Source organism: Balaenoptera physalus (genome assembly GCF_965194825.1).
Source record: "Balaenoptera physalus genome assembly, chromosome: 18".
Classification (NCBI taxonomy): Eukaryota; Metazoa; Chordata; class Mammalia; order Artiodactyla; family Balaenopteridae; genus Balaenoptera; species Balaenoptera physalus.
The window spans coordinates 33,090,100-33,109,858 of record NC_138899.1 but is presented as its reverse complement, the minus strand read 5'-3'; the positions used below and the strand labels follow the sequence as shown (position 1 = coordinate 33,109,858).

Here is a 19,759-nt window from a genome sequence, read left to right as displayed (position 1 = left end):
AAATATAGATATACAGATAGATACTATTGAGAGCAAAACAAATCTTTAGGGATAATTGAAAAATCAGTGGTTTAGTATCTTTAACCTAAGATGATTAGCTTTTCCTCAGTTCATAGAAGCAGAAAATCCAAACAAACAGGTTTTTGTGTCTTGTTTTCGTTCTTTCCCCCTCAGTTCTTAATTGGCATAAGTGGATCTTAGGGTTTGGTTAACTATCTCTCTGACTCATCCAGAAGCATTTTCAGCATGTGGTACAGGGCTAGTAATACATGCAGAACAGGTTCAGAAACACAACCGAAATTCTCTGTAAATAGAATGGAAATGAGTTTTATCCCCTGAGAATTAGAAATAGCAGGGACAAAGAGTGGTCAAGGTGTGGATTAGTTAAAATGAATAATTCAAAGGGAATTGAACATCAACTCAGTGAAGCCTTATTAAAAGAATAAGGAGAAAGAGGAGCCCGAAACACCAAAATAAAATGGGATTGGTGTCCCACTCATGTAAGCAAGATAGATTCTCAGTTGCCTAGAGATGGCAGCTTCTGCCCTTGTCAACTCCAGTTTCCCACAGCGAAATCCCTATCTGGAGTCTCAGGCCCATTTCTGTTTCAAAGCAATTTTTTTTTTTTTTAATACATGTAGAAAGTTTATCGACAGCGTATGCCCCATTTGCTTGTGGAATTTAGAATTAAATTATCCTCCCCAACACAAAGGATTTAGTGGTCCAGCCATGACTACCTGCTCCCATGTATTCTTTTAAACCCCACAAGTATTTTCTCTATATTGACCCAGAGTCCCTTTCAAAACTTAATCTAACTGATGCCTAACTACTAAAATCCTTCCCTGAACCCTTGCCTGTAACTGGAAATCCTGTTAACTTTGCTTAACTTCTTTTTACCAATCTTCCTTGTGCAGGTGTTATTTCCTGTGCTCTTTATCTATCCATAGTTGTCCTGAACATAGACAAATGCCTTGCCTCAGCTGCTTCACTGCCTTACTTCTAAACTGGACCAGCTCTCAGAATTTCTTAATGGAAGGACCACTTACTGGTCCTGGTGATTATAGTAACCTCACCACTTAATACAATATTTTGGGGTATTTTGCCTTAGAAAGTCTATCTAGGAAATGAGATTAGATAATTCGGTTCAGAATAAATATCCAGTTTTATTTTTTATTTATTTATTTTTTAAAATTTTATTTATTTATTTTGGCCATGCCATGCCGCATGCAGGATGCAGGATCTTAGTTCCCCGACCAGGGATCGAACCCGTGCCCCCTACAGCGGAAGCGTGGAGTCTTAACCACTGGACTACCAGGGAAGTCCCATATCCAGTTTTAATATTGGGGAAGCCATGAACATTTTGTGGATAAAATTCAAAGATCAGTTGTTGTTTCTCATTGCAATAAAAACTAAAATGAATAATTATAGGAGTCTTTGACTTTCTTACCAGTGATAATCTTGTTGATAGAGATGGGAATAAACATGCATTGCTTGGCTTAATACATCAGAGTGTAATGAGCAAACTTCACCATCGTATATATGTAAAGATTGCTGATGTAAATATTGTTATGAAAACCTATTGTTATTTAGTGTTTTATCTGGTGCTTTTGTTCAAGTGAGCTCTCCCATTTCTGAGAACAGAATTCCATGTTGAAATCTCTCCTGCAGTTATTTCTCAGCACTGCAGAATATGCCATGCAGCTTGGAGTTTAATTCACCATAGCTGAGAGCATTTCTTATGAGTTAACATCTCTGTTGTTTCCTGTCTAATTGCCGATTTTCACCTTTTAACAGGTAAAATTCTCCTTGTTTGTCCAGCCCAAAGTACGTTGCAGTGAATATTCCTTAAGAGCGAAAACAGTTCATTCTAGGTCCTTATATTACTATTTTTAAAGTAGTATGTGATTTATGAGAAAGTCATATGAAAACTAAAAACCCAGCTAGCGTAAAGACTCAGCTAGTCAAATTGGGGGCCTGGGCTAACAATAGTTGGAGATTCTGATTATACTTTAACTTTGTAAGAAATGTAACCTCTTAAGGTTACTATGCTGAGTTAGGATGTCAAACATAAACTTGTTAACATGTGAATAATACTGACTTAGTTCAAATAAGATGTTCACATTAAGAGGATAAAATGAGAAGTCTGAGTCAACAAAGTAAAATGTGACAGGTTATATTAGCAAAACAAGTAGGAGGAAGTTACCTGAGATTGTCAGCCTGTACCCTTGTCGTCTGTTCCTCACTCTGGAACTGCTTTTGCAGCTCTGATGTTTCCTCAGCATTTTCACAGTTCAACTTAAATTAAAAGAGTAACTATTATTACAAAGTCAGAATGATTTGAGGCAGATTTTCTTTTACTGTGTAAACAACATGAGAATAGATGAGTCGTTTAGAATTATCATTTGAGGGGGGTGGTGGTGGTGGGATGAATTGGGAGATTGGGATTGACATATATACACTGATATGTATAAAATAGATAACTAATAACCTGCTGTATAAAAAATATATAAAATAAGTATATCTGGTTAAAAAAAAAGAATTATCATTTGGTTCATAGAAGTGTCATTTTATTAAACTTAGTATCCTCAAATTTCTAGGAGAGAACTACGTAACTGTTCAGTATAGGGGAAGAATAATAGTGCTAAAAGTAACTTTCAGGTGCCATATAACGAATAAGAAGAGCAGGTGAAATCTAAAAGCTAAGTCTTTCATTTCCTGTTTGGAGTTAGCATTGACCTCAGAATTAACCACAATGTCCTCAATCCAGAAAAAGGCAAACTTTGCAGTTTAATTTTTTCGAGACAAATTCTTTTAAAGATAAATATCACATTCCAAATGACTTATCAAGAATTTATTTCAGTAATGAAGTCTAGTGTGTCTCACAGTTTAACATACAAATAGGTATGGATTTCACATACGTTTTATGCATTTATATTTATAAGACAGTTTATCCCAGGGAGCACAGGGCATTTTCATGTCAGTAAATTGTTGAATTAATAAATTTTTGAGTAAAATAATTTTTTACTACTTCACATCCATGATGATGGCTATCATCAAAGAGACAATGGTAAGTTTTGATAAGGATGTGGAGAACTTGCCACCCTCGTAATTGCTGGTGAGAATGTGCAACCACATTGAAAAGCAGTTGGCAGTTCCTCAAAAAGTTAAAACTGGAGTGACCATATGACCTAGCTGTTCTTTTATATATACATAAAATTAATGCCTGGACTTTCCAGAAAGTTAAAGACACAAGCTGACATTCACCTTAAAGCCTTGGTATGAATTAAATAATGTGTAGCAATATGCTTGAATGGAACTTCCACCAATCTGATTGTGAGATGCTTTTACTAAAGATAAGAGTACTAAGAGTGAAGCAGCCTGTAGCAAGTATCTAATGCCTGTTTTCTCTGGTTATACTTTGAATGTTGTTGTCACTTACAAGAGTGAAATGACCTTTAAAACACATTTGAAAGTTTATCTGAACTCAGAAATGTCAGTGAAGAATACTATGTAATAGTGGAAAGATCATTCCTGTAGACTCAAGCATAGCTGAATTTGAGACCCCACCTGAAATTTACGAGCACCTTCTTCCTGTTTAAAGAAATTAATCAATCTCTGAACCTCTGGTTCTTCATCTGCAGAATACCTACTAGAGGTGTTGTAAGGATTAAATGAGGTACCGTGAATAAAACAGACTGTGCTCTCTGCTTCCCGCCCTGCACATACTCTTGTTTCTACTTCCTAGAGCACTTTCCACCCTGTACCTCCTCCTGCTGCGCACACACAAACACACACCTGCACAAACTGAGTTAAGTCTTCTTCCTGTAGGTTCCCTTCGAACCTAGGGATTACCTTATTGAAGCATTTACCATATTCTATTGAATTTTCATATATATTTGCCTCTCTTCCCCAGAAAACTAAGTTCTTTTTTTTTTTTTTTTTTTTTTGCCACACCACGCAGCTTGTGGGATCTCAGTTCCCCAACCAGGGTCTCAGTTCGCGGAACAGGGACTGAACCCTGGGCCACAGCAGTGAAAGTGCCAATCCTAACCACTAGACCACCAGGGAACTCCCGAAAACTAAGTTCTTTAAGGGGGAAGAAAAAAAAGAAAACATATTTTGTCTTCCATTGTATACATATTTACCTGGCATGGTGTCTAGCTCAATAAATATTTGAAAAAATGAATTTTAGGAACATCTAGCATTATACTGGGTTCATAATAGCACCCCGAAAAGGTGTAATATGTCTTTGTTTGCTTTCTGTTAGAACACAGTCAACTTGAAGCATTTTCAAATCTATAATATGCAGTGATTTATATGTTAAATGGAAATGTTTTCATTACTAGCTATACCTATGCAATGAAGAGAATGTTTATCTGTGTTGTAATAGACTGCTTATCGTTTTATATTTATCTTTGTAATTTGTACATTGTGTTTTCTTGTAATATTCAGATATATATATTTACTAACTTAATTTATTTTACAAATATCTCAAGAAGATGCAGGTTAATGTGCATATTTCATGCCATTCTTCTCCATCTGATATTATTTAGACTTAGATGAAATAGCAAGTTTGGAAACAATGCTATAGATTTATGAAGACCTATGAAATATATGGAAATTAAGTCATTTTAAGCAATATAACTGAAACTTGTTCTTACCATTTTTTATTTTAAATGTCTTACAAAATAATAATAATCATAGACAGGTAATAACTATTTTTGGATGGAAGGAATGAAAATAAGGGAGGAGTAGAGGAAGTTTAATTGGTATGTTTTGTTTCCTGGACTTAGCATATTTCCATACATATGCCTCTCTAAATTATTTACAAAAGCTTTGCTGAATAAATAAAAGTTATTAACTGCATAATAATATGGGGATATAGAAAAAAAGTAGAAGTAATGTTTATGTTTCTATAGATCGAGATTTCTTTAGTGTTTTATAATTTTCTTCTTTCAGGTACAGAGAACTACAGCTTAGTACAGAAAGCAAAGTAACAGAATTTCTCCATCAAAGTAAAATAAAATCTTTTGAAAGTGAGCGTGCTCAGCTTCTACAAGAGGAGACTGCAAGAAATCTCACACAGTGTCAGTTGGAATGTGAAAAATATCAGAAAAAATTGGAGGTACATATACAAGCTTTTCTTTTAAAATTAACACAGACTGTAAGCTCCGTTAAGTACAAGGTCTATATCATATTGAGCTTTATAAATAATATTTGTGTTATGTATGAGAACGAGCCTGTGTCCTTAAGTTTTAAAGATCTCTTATCAAGAGGACATACCTTCCTCTTTTAGATAAAGAGGTGGAAAGAAGGAATGGACCATTTCTAAGAAAAGAAATGCAAATTACCACAGGTCTGTTTGTTGTTTTTAAAATGCTGGCAAAAGTACCCTTAAATGGTAAATCTCATTTAACTAGAAAATGGAGGGTTTCCCTGGTGGTGCAGTGGTTAAGAATCCTCCTGCCAATGCAGGGGACAGGGGTTCAAGCCCTGGTCCGGGAAGATCCCACATGCCGTGGAGCAACTAAGCCCGTGAGCCACAACTACTGAGCCCGCGTGCCACAACTACTGAAGCCCGCACGCCTAGAGCCCGTGCTCCACAACAAGAGAAGCCACTGCAATGAGAAGCTCGTGCACAGCAATGAAGAGTAGCCCCCGCTCCCCGCCACTAGAAAAAGCCCACGTGCAGCAACGAAGACCCAATGCAGCCAAAAATAAACAAATTTATTTTAAAAATAATAAAAAAATTTAAAAAATAATAACACTGAATGAGGGACTTCCCTCGTGGTGCATGCTAAGACTCCATGCTTCCAATGCAGGGGGCCCAGGTTTGATCCCTGGTCAGGGAACTAGGTCCCACATGCCGCAACTAAAGATCGCACATGCCGCAACTGAAGATCGCATGTGCTGCAACTAAGCATGGGACTTCCCTGGCGGTCCAGTGGTTAAGACTTCGCCTTCCAGTGCACTGGGTGTGGGTTCCATCCCTGGTTGGGGAGCTAAGATCCCACATGCCTCATGACCAACAAACCGAAATGTAAAACAGAAGCAATATTGTAACAAATTCAATAAAGACTTTAAAAATGGTCCACATCAATAAAATCTTTAAAAAATAAATAAAATAAAAATAAAAATTAAAAACATAGAAAGGTGCAGTAATATTAACATGATTAATTAGCTAATGATGTAAGTATTCATTATAACAATCTTTCATAAATTTCATTTCTGAAAAGTACTCTGTTAAGTAAAACTAACAAAAGAGAGTCTCAGAAAATAAAGCCTTAGGGAAAAACATAAAAACAATGTTAAATAATACATATTTAAAGAAACGTAAGTAAAAATTGTAGACGATGCTTACTTCTAAACAAAGAAGTGTTCAGCATTTAAAACTTATTCAGGGCTTCCCTGGTGACGCAGTGGTTGAGAATCTGCCTGCTAATGCAGGGGACACGGGTTCGAGCCCTGGTCTGGAAAGATCCCACATGCCACAGAGCAACTGGGCCCGTGAGCCACAATTACTGAGCCTGCGCGTCTGGAGCCTGTTCTCCGCAACAAGAGAGGCTGCGATAGTGTAAGGCCTGCACACCGCAATGAAGAGTGGCCCCCGCTTGCCGCAACTAGAGAAAGCCCTTACACAGAAACGAAGACCCAACACAGACAAAAATACATAAATAAAATAAAATAAAATTTAAAAAAAAAAACTTATTCAGGTACCTTCTTTGGGAAATTGCTGCAGTCATAATCTGCTACTGCTGACTCTCCCACACATTTTAGATTAGCTCTGATTTTGTATTCATCTTTTGGAATTTTTCATGGTTTAATTTTATAATTCCTAGCAGTTTCTTTTTCTTTTCACATTGGATGGCTGTGCTTGAGGATGTGTTTGGGATGGGGGGGTGGGGTTATATTTAGGAAGGTAGAGAAGCACTTCCACTCTCTCTGTACTGAAACAAAGATTTCACTCACCAGTACTTCACAACATACAGCGCTGATGTTCTCTAAACCATTCTATTCTATTATTTTTAGCTGGTTGCAGTTTAAATTGATTTCTCAACCTCCTAAAGGCTGCGACTTTAGGAGGTCTATGGGAAAGTGGTATGAAAACCACTTTCCCATAGACCTACCCACTTGGTCTGTGGATGCAGGTGACTAATAATTATTGTGTTCTCTTGTGTAAAGGTCTTACATGGAAAAACAACTTTGTAAAAAAAAATATGTTTCTAAAAACTTTGGTTGATAAAACTGAGGCTGTAGGGGAGTTTCTTTACAGCTTCTCGTTTGTTAAACTAGGATCTTTGAGAGGACAAGGACTGTTTATTTATTACTGTGTCACTGATGCCTAACACAGCGCCTCACTCATGGTGGATGCTCATAAGTATTTAGTGAGTGAGTGAATGGTTTGATGAAAGCTAATCTAGTACCATTGTTTGAATCCATTTTTCTGAAGTAGTAGAAGGTATCTTAGACAATTGTTATTTATAATGAATTCAGCGAGGAATAATTTTGTGAAAGGTAGAGATTGCTATAATTACGTACTTTTCAGTGGCTTTTACCCAGTATTCTCACTGATTTATAACTTGGGAACAATTTGTTCTATTTTTTCTTAATTATCAATTGCCAAAAGCTTTCAAGACACTGGCTTTATATTTTTGTCTCTTTTTAAAGCAATTATTGACCTATAATTTTGTATTTTCATTCATTTTATATATGTGTTATCTATATAATTTTATATAATTTTGTATTATCATTCTATTATTTAAAGGAAGGAGATATATCCACTGTGAAAGCTTGATATTTAATGGATTCCTAAAAGCAGTTGACCTATTTTTTGCATTCGTGTTTAAACTCAAATGTTCATAGATTGGTTTTTTCCTAAAGAATCTTTAATGTAATAGCCTTCCATAGGTCCAATAATCAAGTTCTTCAATGGCTTCTCAGAAACTGTAATAAATTTTTTCATAGCAGCCACTCAGACAAATCCATAACAAAGGAGAATTCACTACCATGGGGTACTGAGGTATTGGAAGGTACCCCAAGTCAAAAGTTTCTGACAATCTCTTCTCTATGTTATGAATGAGAATTTTAAATTGTACCTCTCAATTTAATACTACTTTTAAGTCTCTTCTTAAAATAGTATTTTATGAAATATCTCATCTTCAACATTTCGATTCTGTATCTCTTTAGATATCCATTTCTGCAGTTTTTCTTTGTGTGGTATTTTTATTGGAGAAAGTGGGGTACAGATGAAAGGTATCAGCTGTGCTGTAGGAATTGCCATTTAACTCTATCCTTACTCATCCTCTCTTTCGACAGGGAATTCAGCCACCAGATTCTTTTTTTTTTTTTTCTTTTAAATTATTTTTTATTTATTTATTTTTATTTTTTTGGCTGCGTTGGGTCTTCGTTGCTGCTCACGGACTTTCCTCTACTTGCGGCGAGCGGGGACTTCTCTTGTTGCGGAGCACGGGCTCTAGGCACGCGGGCTCAGCAGTTGTGGCGCACAGGCTCAGTTGCTCCGTGGCATGTGGGATCCCCCTGGACCAGGGCTCGAACCCCTGTCCCCTGCATTGGCAGGTGGATTCCCAACCACTGTGCCACCAGGAAAGTCCAGCCACCAGATTCTTAATGAATTACATCCCAATGTAATGAACTCTCTGAAAGCTCCAGATTGTCAAACTGTGTGGTGATTTTGTTATAATAAATTCTCTAGAAAACATTTCCAGCCAGCAAGAATGAATAATGCTAAAACAGGAATTTTCTTTTTCTGACCCAATCAGGGACACTAGAAATCATCCTACAGATATTATTCCCATGTTGTTCTTTCTCCGCCCTTCAAAGGAATGTATTTGGAGGGTGGGGAATGATGTTTAGTTTATCTAGGGTTGGGGGAGGGGGGGTTAATTAATTTATTTATTTGTTTGGCCTCACCGTGCAGCATGCGGGAGCTGAGTTCCCCAGCCAGGGATCGAACCTGTGCCCTCTGCACTGGGAGCACGGAGTCTTAACCACTGGACCACCAGGGAAGTCCCTGGTGGGGGAGTTCTGATAGAAATAATTGAAGAAAATGAGATGGAATAGATTAAAAGGATATTAAATCAGAATTTCTGCTTGTTAAAAACTGTAAATAGATCTTCCACATCTTCTTTCTCCCCATCACAGGAAGCACACAATCACATACATTTGTTAAGGTGAACTTTGTCATTAGAGAAACTAATAGAGAATTCAGGATAATTAAAGCAATACATCTCATTTTTACAAACCATTTAATACAAAGTTCTCATAGGTGTATTTTCTGCAGTGATAATAATATTTTTCAGCACTTTTACTATGTTCTAGACACTCTACTAAGCACTGTGAGTTTATCCTCTCATGTAATCCTTCCAGCAATATTCTGAGGTAGGCATAGAAAGAATAATTACCTAAGATCACAACGAATAAGTGTCAAAGCCAGGATTGAAATCCAAATCTTTCTGGCTCCAAACCATATTCTTACCGTAATATTCTACTGCTTCTCAGGAAATACTACATTACTTATGTTGTGTTAGGAAGTAAGTGTAATACCACCCCATAATTTAGTCTGTACTAGTAAGTAAACTTTCTAGATAGTTGGAATTTAATGTAAGCATTAGAACATTCCTTTGTTACTAGAAATGTCTCCTTTTTAGTGAATTCATTATTGTCACCCTAGTGATTCCTTCAATGAGTCCATAGGAGAATACAGGATTTTTTGTTCTTACATAAAATAACTCCAATGTCCATGTCTTTTATATCTCTTTTTAATAATTTTTTAGCCTTTCTTTCTATACAAAGGCATTTTCTGATACTGCCCCGAGTAGCACTTCACATTTACATTTTGATGTGCTGCTTTGAATTTTTGATTGTTCAGCAAAACAAAAATCTTATTAAAACCATGGTAGGAGTAAATGCAATAGGACTTCCCCGGTGGCGCGGTGGTTAAGAATCCGCCTGCCAGTGCAGGGGACACGGGTTTGAGCCCTGGTCTGGGAAGATCCCACATGCCACGGAGCAACTAAGCCCGTGCACCACAACTGCTGAGCCTGTGCTCTAAAGCCCGCAAGCTACAACTACTGAGCCCATGTGCCACAACTACTGAAGCCTGCACACCTAGAGCCCGTGCTCCACAACAAGAGAAGCCACCGCAATGAGAAGCCCGCGCACTGCAACGAAGAGTAGTCCCTACTCACTGCTACTAGAGAAAGCCCGCGCACAGCAACGAAGACCCAACGCAGACATAAATAAATAAATAAATAAATTTTTAAAAAGACTAAATGAAATAATCTCTGGTGGAAAACTGAAGGACTCATTATGAGTATATAATTTTTACACACAGCTCTGTAAGCCTTTCTCAAATACCTGTGGTCACCAGATAAATAACCTCCACCTAGGTGAGGAGTATAGCATTATTGAATTTTTTGAATTCTAATAAGCAAATGCTAATGTTACTCCTATAACTATTACTAAGTTTTAAATTTTTTTCAGTTTATGTAATAAAGTGCTTCATAATTTTCATTTAAAAACAAATTAATTATTTTCCTCAGAAATAAATGTATTTTACCTCCTCAGTCATCTTAATTGAGCTACTTTCTCTTCATGTCTAAATCATTAAAAAAAAATTTTGTATCATGTTTTTGTCTTAACTGTCAACCTCTTTAATTATGCCTTTGCAATTTTTTTCCTTCCACTCTTAGGTTTTAACTAAAGAATTTTATAGTCTCCAAGCCTCTTCTGAAAAACGTATTACCGAACTTCAAGCACAGAACTCTGAACATCAGGCAAGGCTAGACATTTATGAGAAACTGGAAAAAGAGCTTGATGAAATAATAATGCAAACTGCAGAAAGTAAGTCTCCCACCACTCCACACACAGCTTTTTTTTCTGGCAGCACAAGGAACCTGATACTGTTTCTAAAACTGCTGTGCTATATTTCTTTGAAATATAACTTGTAACTTATTTTTTGAAAGAATACTTTACATTTTAAAAATTAGTTAACTTTGGACTTCCCTGGTGGCGCAGTGGTTTAGAGTCTGCCTGCCAGTGCAGGGGACACGGGTTCGAGCCCTGGTCCAGGAAATCCCACATGCCACGGAGCAACTAAACCCGTGCACCACAACTACTGAGCCTGCACTCTAGAGCCCGCGGGCCACAACTACTAAAGCCCACGTACCACAACTACTGAAGCCCGTTCTCCTAGAGCCCGTGCTCCGCAACAAAGAATAGCCTCACTCACCGCAACTAGGGAAAGCCTGTGCACAGCACCGAAGACTCAAAACAGCCTAATTAATTAATTAATTAATTTTTTAAAATTAGTTAACTTTAATTCTAGTAGTTGAGATCACAAAAAAATATGGTTAACTATGATCGATTTTATCTTTTCACTTATTTACCTCACTCATTCAGCAATAAAGTGATTACATATGCCAAGGTTTTATCTTTTCATTTATTTAGCTCATTCATTAAACAATTACTAAGTGAATACATATGCCAGGATATGGGGATATGGAGTTCATGCAATAATTCTTGCTTATAGGTATTCCTAGTCTAGTCTACTGGGAGAGACAAACATATTAACAGATAATTAAAGTGCTATTAGCAAGAGAGAGGCAGTTCTTGTTGTAAGTACAGAAGAGATCTTGAGTTAATTCCGTGTTGGAGGTGAGGAATCCCTGAGAGGGGAGATGACATTTCAATGAGGGACAGATAGAAATTGAAGGACAGATAGAAATTCATTGCATACACTGTGTATGACTTTGACTTTAATTTCTACTTCTTTTTTTTCCTTTTATTTTCTGTCTTCCAGTGTTGTCCCTGACTCCAAGGGAATATTCTAAATTAACATTTCACCATTGACTGTGATGTTTGCTACAGTACATTATTTCTGTTCAGAAGTCAGAAATAATAGTGGCATTCTTATAAAAATGGGTTTAAACTTCAACTGAAGTTGAGGTTGACTTTATTTGGGGCACCTTTTCTTGTAAAGACTGTATTGTGTTGATAGCCCAGTTTAAGAAAAACTTCTGTTTTATCCCTATCATTGCCTTTTTTTTAAATTTCCAAGGCCAATGTCTGATAATTACAATAGTTTCCAAATTTATCTTCAGTTTCTTCATGGAGTCTGAGTAATCTTTATAAAATACAGATTTGACCTTACCATACACCTGCTTTAATGCCCCTATCAACTTTAAACAGCCTCAAGTCAAATTCCTTAGCATGTCTTTTTATGATTAGACTTATTTATCTTTGTACTTTTTTATGCCTTGCCATTCCCTATCATATTGCATTATTTTGAAAGTTCCATACTTCTTTATCTCTATAGTTTTGCAGCTATCCCTCTGTCTAAACAAATTAGGAGTAGAAGAGAACTTCCTGAATCTGATAGATAAAAGATATCTACAAAAAACGTACAGCTAATATTATACCTAATGATGAAATATCAAATGCTTTCCCTTTAAAGGAGAGAACCAGGCAAGGATTTCTATTTTCATAACTTACATTAAACATTGTACTTGAACTCCTAGCCTGTGAACTAAGGCAAGAAAGGAAAAATAAGTATAAAGATCGGAAAGGAATAGGAAGACTGTATTTTCAGATTACAAAACAATCACTAACACTGATAAGTAAATTTAACAAGCTATAATAATTACACAGAAACATGCTAGAAGCTTGGACTTCCCTGGTGGTGCAGTGGTTAAGAATCCATCTGCCAGTGCAGGGGACATGGGTTTGATCCCTGGTCGGGGAACTGAGATCCCACATGCCGCAGAGCAACTAAACCTGTGCGCCACAACTACTGAGCCTGCACTCTAGAGCCCGTGAGCCATGACTACTGAGCCCGCACACCACAACTGCTGAAGCCTGCATGCCCTAGAGGCCACGCACTGCAACTACTGAGCCCATGCACTGCAACTACTGAAGCCTGCGTGCTTTAGGGCCTGCGTGCCCCGACTACTGAGCCCGCATGCGGCAACTACTGAAGCCCATGCACATGGAGACCATGCTCCGCAACAAGAGAAGCCACCGCAATGAGAAGCCTGCGCACCGCAGCAAAGAGTAGCCCCCGCTTGCTGCAACTAGAGAAAGCCCCTGCGCAGCTACAAAGACCCAACACAGCCAAAAATAAAATTTAAAAAAAAATATATATATACACACACACACACACACACACATGCTAGAAGCAAACAATTGGAAAAAGAAATTTAAAAAGCAATTTGAAAAAAAAAACAATTTCATTTACAATAGTATCAAAACATAAAATACGTAGGAATAGATTGAACAACACAAAATACAAACCATTGCTAAGAAAAATTAAAGAAGACTTGCTAAAACATCAATAGATATATCATGAATTCTATAAATTCAGTATTGTCCCAATCATAATTCCTTTTTCTTTTTAACAGTTTTGTATTCCGTTTATGTGGAAATTCAAAGGACTTATTAAAAGGTCTACTTTTTTTTTTTTTTAATTTATTTATTTATGGCTGTGTTGGGTCTTCGTTTCTGTGCGAGGGCTTTCTCTAGTTGCGGCGAGCGGGGGCCACTCTTCATCGCGGTGCACGGGCCTCTCACTATCGTGGCCTCTCTTGTTGCGGAGCACAGGCTCCAGACGTGCAGGCTCAGTAGTTGTGGCTCACGGGCCCAGTTGCTCCGCGGCACGTGGGATCGTCCTAGACCAGGGCTTGAACCCGTGTCCCCTGCATTGGCAGGCAGATTCTCAACCACTGCACCACCAGGGAAGCCCAAAAGGTCTACTTTTAATAATATCACGGCACACCTACCAGAATGGCTGAAATTAGCAAGACTGGTTATACCAAATGTTGGTGAGACTGTGGAAGAACTGACACTTTGTTATAAAACCAAACAGCCTATCCAGTGATCCAGCAATTTCATTGTTGTTATTTGCCTAAAGGCAAAGAAAACATATGCATACTAGAATAACCAAAATAATTTTGAAAAAAAAGAACAAAATTGGAAGAGTTACACTTCAAGACTTAGACTTCAAGACTTAATATAAAGCTAGTAGCTAGTATCAAGCTAGTATACTACTGACATAAAGAAAGACAAATACAACAACAAATAGAATCGAGAACTAAGAAATAGACCCACACTTGTCTGATTATTTGATTTTTAATAAAGGAAGCATACCATTCAGCTAGAGAAAGGAAAGTTTGTTCAATAAATGGTGCTAAAAAAAATTGGACATCTTTTTGAAAATGAACCTTAATCTTATTTCACACCATACACTAATATTAATTTGAGACTTGCAAGTAATAGCTAAAATTATAAATCTTTAGTGGAAAATATGGGTATTTTTGCAACTGGGGGTAACTTAAAGTTTCCTAGACAGGATCCTGAAAGCAACTGCCATAAAAGAAAAACTTACCAAGTAGACTTCATCAAAATTAAAAATTTCTGCTCTTATAGAAGACATCTTTAAGAAATGAAGAACTAAGCTACAGAGTAGGAGAAAGTAATCGCAGTCTTATATCTGACAGAGGAATGGTATCCAAATTAAGAAAATGCCTCAGAGAAAATATTCACAAAAGTCTTGACATAAGATTATCCAGATGAGCCCATCTCAAGGGTCCTTATAAGAAAGAAGGTGATATTGTGATGAAATCAGAAGTCAGAGATAGAAGATTTGAAGATGCGTAGAGAATGTTATGAAGAAAATCATAGGAGAAAATAAATTTACAGTACTTTACTGTATTTATCAATACCATAGATTTACATCATCTGTTTACAAGATGAATTATCTGTCAGTACCTATATCAATATTGTCTTATATGATACAAAACACTGTAGATGTTATATGTGTTGCTAACACTAGATATCAAAAATGAAAAGTTAGATGGACCTAGAGATTATCATACCAAGTGAGGTAAGTCAGAAAGAGAAAGACAAATATCATGATATCATTTATATGTAGAATCTAAAATATGATACAAGTGAACTTACTTACAAAACAAAAACAGACTCACAGACATAGAAAACAAACTTATGGTTACCAAAGAGGAAGAGAGAGGTGGGAGAGGGATAAATTAGGAGTTTGGGATTAGCAAATACAAACTACTATATGTAAAATAGATAAACAGCAAGTTCCTAATGTATAGGACAGGGGACTATATTCAATACCTTGTAATAAACCATAATGGAAAAGAATATGAAAAGGAATATATATATATATTCACTTTGCTGTATACCAGAAACTAATACAACATTGTAAATCAACTACACTTCAATAAAAAATATATATTACCAAAAAAATGAAACGATAATGTGAAAAAGAAATTGACATTTATTTACAGGTATTAAAATTCGTGCATGGATAACGAAGAAACAGCAATATGATTGCTTTATCACAACCCAGTGTGATCGGTATGATTGCGTCACAGTAGCCTAGCCTATACACTAATGAATGAATCATTATAAAATTTTTATGGTATTATAGTCATATTCATAATACAGTACTGGAAACATTGTTACACGTTTTTACAAACCACGTACTTGTGATGATAGGCTGATACGCAGTGTCTCCAATTATGAGAGAGACATACAGTACGGTAATGTAATTCTTTGACAGCACAGTTATAAAACCGTAAGAAAACCAACACATTAATTTTATGTTAAATATTACCTTATGCCAATATATGAATAGAGAAGCGTCTACATATACTTTATGCATTCATGAGTTACCTTTTTCTTAGTTTTTTCGATATTTCAGGGCTACACGGTTCATCTGCAAGTTTTTTCAAATTGTTGCAGATCTCCAAAAATTTTTTCCAATGTATTTATTGAAAAATATTCATGTTTGAGTGGACCCAAGCAGTTCAAACCCTGTTGTTCAAGGGTCAACTGTTTATGTTTCTCAAAATTCATTGAATGATAAACTTAAGATTTGTACCTTTCACCATATGTAAATTTTATTTTTAAAAAAGAACTGTAAGTAATATTGAACTATAGTTGATTTACATGTTGAACTGTTTGGGGGTGAAGGCACAGATCTGCAACTTATTTTGAAATGCATCAAAAAAATAAGATGGATTCATGGATGGATACAGTGATAGATAAATGTGTGAGAAATAAATGTAGTACGATGTTTAATTTTGAATCCAGATGTTGGATATATGAGTGTACACTTCTTTCAGCTTTTCCATGTGTGTAAATATTTTCTAAATAAAATCTTTAGAAAAGATATATAAATTAATTTTTTGCTATGATATTTTATAAACCATCTTAAAAGTATCTTAGAATAAAATATATTTGCTTGTCCTTGGAAGATTAGTAAACTAGGTTCTTTTCTATCCGTTCACATTGGAAATTAGAATATTCCTATCCTTGTTCAACGAATACTTACTGATTAAACAAAATTTGTAAGATGTAAGTGCAAAACATTCTTTCTTAGTACTATAGTGTGTACAATATTCAAAGGATTATCATCTAATTCAGCTCATTTCAGCTGACATGAAGATGGTTAGACTTCATTTATTAAGGTGTAACCATGGCAAATTACAGTATCCTGTTTACACTTGAATTGCTTTTTGTATTCAAATAAGTTTAATATTTGTATATTTGAGGAGTTTCGTTTTCAAAGATCGTCATCAAATTGTTAAAAGTACAGGTATTGTCTAGAAGCTAAATAAATTTTTTTTTAAATATCAGATTTCTAATTGTCAAATTGAGGGACCTACTTTCCATCCTCATCCTACTTGTAACCTCTGCTGGGCATTTGTCACATTTCTCAAAACTCTTCTCTTGCTTCTTAAGTCGCCTGCCTTTGATTGTTTCTTCTCCATCGCTTTTATTGTCTCTTCTTTTATCTAACTCTTTCTGGTTCCCAGGGTTTTGTGTTTTTTTTTTCCCTCATCCTCTTCAATTCTGACTTACCTACTTTCTGGATAATTTTATCCCTTTCCACAATTTCAGTGACTGGCCACAGGCTAGTGATTCCACAGGTCTGTATGGAATTCTTGCAGTCATTGAAGATGTAGCATTATTTATATTTTCTCTTCCTTCCCTAAAATGTATTAATTTTCTTGTATTCTCGATCTGTTAGTAAGGTTAAAGTCTGTCTAATTACCCAACTAGCTTTTGTCAACCTTGATTCCTCCCTCATCCTATCTAGTGCCTCATCTCACCTGCATACCTACTCATTTGTCTAGAATCCAGGTTCTTTTCTCCATCCTCCATTGCTATTATGGACCAAATCACAACTGGATTATTACTATAACCTGTAAGGAGTTCTTTGTGCTACCAATCTAGGTCACCCTTTTCCCATTACTGGAATTTTTTTTCCTATAATATCAGCATCAACAACAAAAATCTATTGGTCATGTCACTTACCTGTACTAATCTCTTTTAATTTCTTGTTGTGTGTAGAATAAAATCCAGACTCGTTAGCCTAACAAATGAGACTTTAGTCCCATTCACAGTTGGAACTTGGCCTCCCTTTCTACTACTATTGTTTTCCAGACTAACTTCAGCCACTTTTCTCACAATTACTGAAACTTCACAGCCCTGTGCCTTTACACATTGCAGTTCCTTCCTGCACATTCTCTGTGAATGTCATTCTCCCCATACCTTCCTAATGCCTCTAGCATGGGAAAAATAGTGGTACTAAGACACATTCATATCTCTTTAGTACCATTTGCCATTTTGTGTAGGACATTGTTTCTGTAATTAAATCACCACTAGAATAGTTAGCCCATGAGTTATTAATCCAGTAAGTATTAAACTCAAATTTAAGTTGTCCATCAATATCTGATGGGTTTTTGAGACGTTAGCTAAATTTACCCCTCTTTCTTCTGACCTTAGAACTATTTAAGAGAAACAAGCATCAGATAGGTATCTAAATGCCTGCTCTAGTTCTGATAGAGCTGGATTGGAGAAGCCAACTTGGCTCTGAGTAATGATAGCTGTTACTATCAGCAATGGCACATAGCATCACTTGCTTACACGTGTCCCTCATAACTACTAATCCTACCTCTGAAAACTGATCTTGGTTCACTGTGAATAGGGTCAAAATTGAAGAAAAAGACACTTATGAATATTCCTGAAATGTTTACTGTACTACAGAAGGATCAAACAACAAATAAGTGCATATTACAGTGATAGGCCTGCAAATAGCTTCACTTACTAATGTAAAATATTTGGCTTTATTTTAAACCTGAAACATTTCTGAAAGTAGGCTTCTCTTTTTGACATTAAAATACTGGTTATTGATGAATAATGTTATAAAAATTGTTATATGTCATGAACTGCTTTAAATTGAGCTGGAAACCTTTAGTTTTTATAGCCTTTGATTAAATATTTTTTCATCTCAACTTACAGTAAATTGTCATCGCATTTAAACGTGTTACCCATAAAACATTAACCTGTTAGTTAAAATTCCTTTTGGGGAGTGGTGTGATAATAGCAAAATTTAGAAGTAAATGGTGTTGCTGAGTTTTTTGTAATTTTTTTAAAAAGGCCATCAATAGACTCTTAGGACTGAACATTTTCTTCACAGAGTAGCCTACTTAAATGCATAATTTCATTATTGCAAGTTAGGATAAAGTTGTTCTTCTGATAAAATAATGAACATCTTTCCTAATTAAAAATAGTCATTTCTCTTATCAAGAAGAGAAGTAATGAAATTGATCTTATCATTACTTTTTCATAAGTACATAACATACATTTCATGCAGAAAGCCTTTGAATCTCAGAATAAACGACATCTGTATTATTATGCTTTATAACAAGAAAACTTAAGGTGTCATATGATGTAGTCCCTTACACCTTTTAAAAATAGATGGAACAAATCCAAGCAAGCATATACTTTACGAAATAACTGCTGCTGCTTACAGATGGTCTGTTTGAGGTTATGCATTAGCCCTTTTAAATGTTCTTATGCTCCTTAATTCATTATTATGACCTCTTTTATTTTCACTTCTGCCATACTTTTTAAGAAAAAAAAAAATTTCACATTGTACACTTCAATATTTTCCAGTTGAAAATGAAGAGGAGGCTGAAAGGATTCTTTTTTCTTATGGCTATGGTGCTAATGTTCCCACAACAGCCAAAAGACGACTAAAGCAAAGGTAAAATCAATATATATTCATTTCACTTATCTATTCAAACTAAATGTAATTACATTGTGCTTTATGATAATGTACTGAGTGGAGTGACAAAATAAAGTTACTTTATTCTTAGTATGCATAAATATTAAATTGCTCACAAACACAGTAAGTAATAATCATGCATTTCATGACTCACTCATTTTAAGTGAGTTTAATGGTTGGTAGAATGTAAGTGTACATTAGAATTTTCCTAGAATTGGATTCAGTGATAATGACACCATTTTAAATTTATTTTCATCTTAATTTCAGGTGAATTACAAATGCTTTTTTGTACCAACAATTTTCAGGTTAAAATTAATGAATTATGCTTCCTTTTTTTTTCCACTTGGTTTTTATTCACCTGTCTACATTCCTTGATGTATACTTGAGAGAGAGAAAAAGAAAGAGATTGGGAGAGAGAGATAGAGCTAGCATATATACTGTGATTGAAAGTATAAAACACTTTGTGAAGACCAAGAAAATTTTAAGAAGATCCGCTAGTTATCTGTTGAGATACTATTTAGAGTATACTAAGAGAAAATTGTACCTATATTAATTGGTTTTCTAGTTGACCTAACTCCTAACTCCTTTCTCCCACCTGAATTCATCCTGCTTTGCAGAAAGAGCCCTGCTTGCTACCATAAC

The 19,759-nt window shown here is 35.7% G+C and overlaps 1 protein-coding gene across 6 annotated transcripts in view; it reads left to right on the top strand.

Moving 5' to 3' along the window:
* The window catches only part of PIBF1 (progesterone immunomodulatory binding factor 1), a 203,216-nt gene that overhangs the window by 108,656 nt on the left and 74,801 nt on the right, over nucleotides 1-19,759 (top strand). For all 6 annotated transcript variants that reach the window (XM_082434821.1, XM_082434820.1, XM_082434819.1 and 3 more), the window contains 3 exons: nucleotides 4,960-5,125; nucleotides 10,713-10,863; nucleotides 19,006-19,096. In XM_082434821.1, coding sequence (XP_082290947.1) covers nucleotides 4,960-5,125; nucleotides 10,713-10,863; nucleotides 19,006-19,096 — 408 coding nt within the window. The remainder of the gene's footprint in view (nucleotides 1-4,959; nucleotides 5,126-10,712; nucleotides 10,864-19,005; nucleotides 19,097-19,759) is intronic.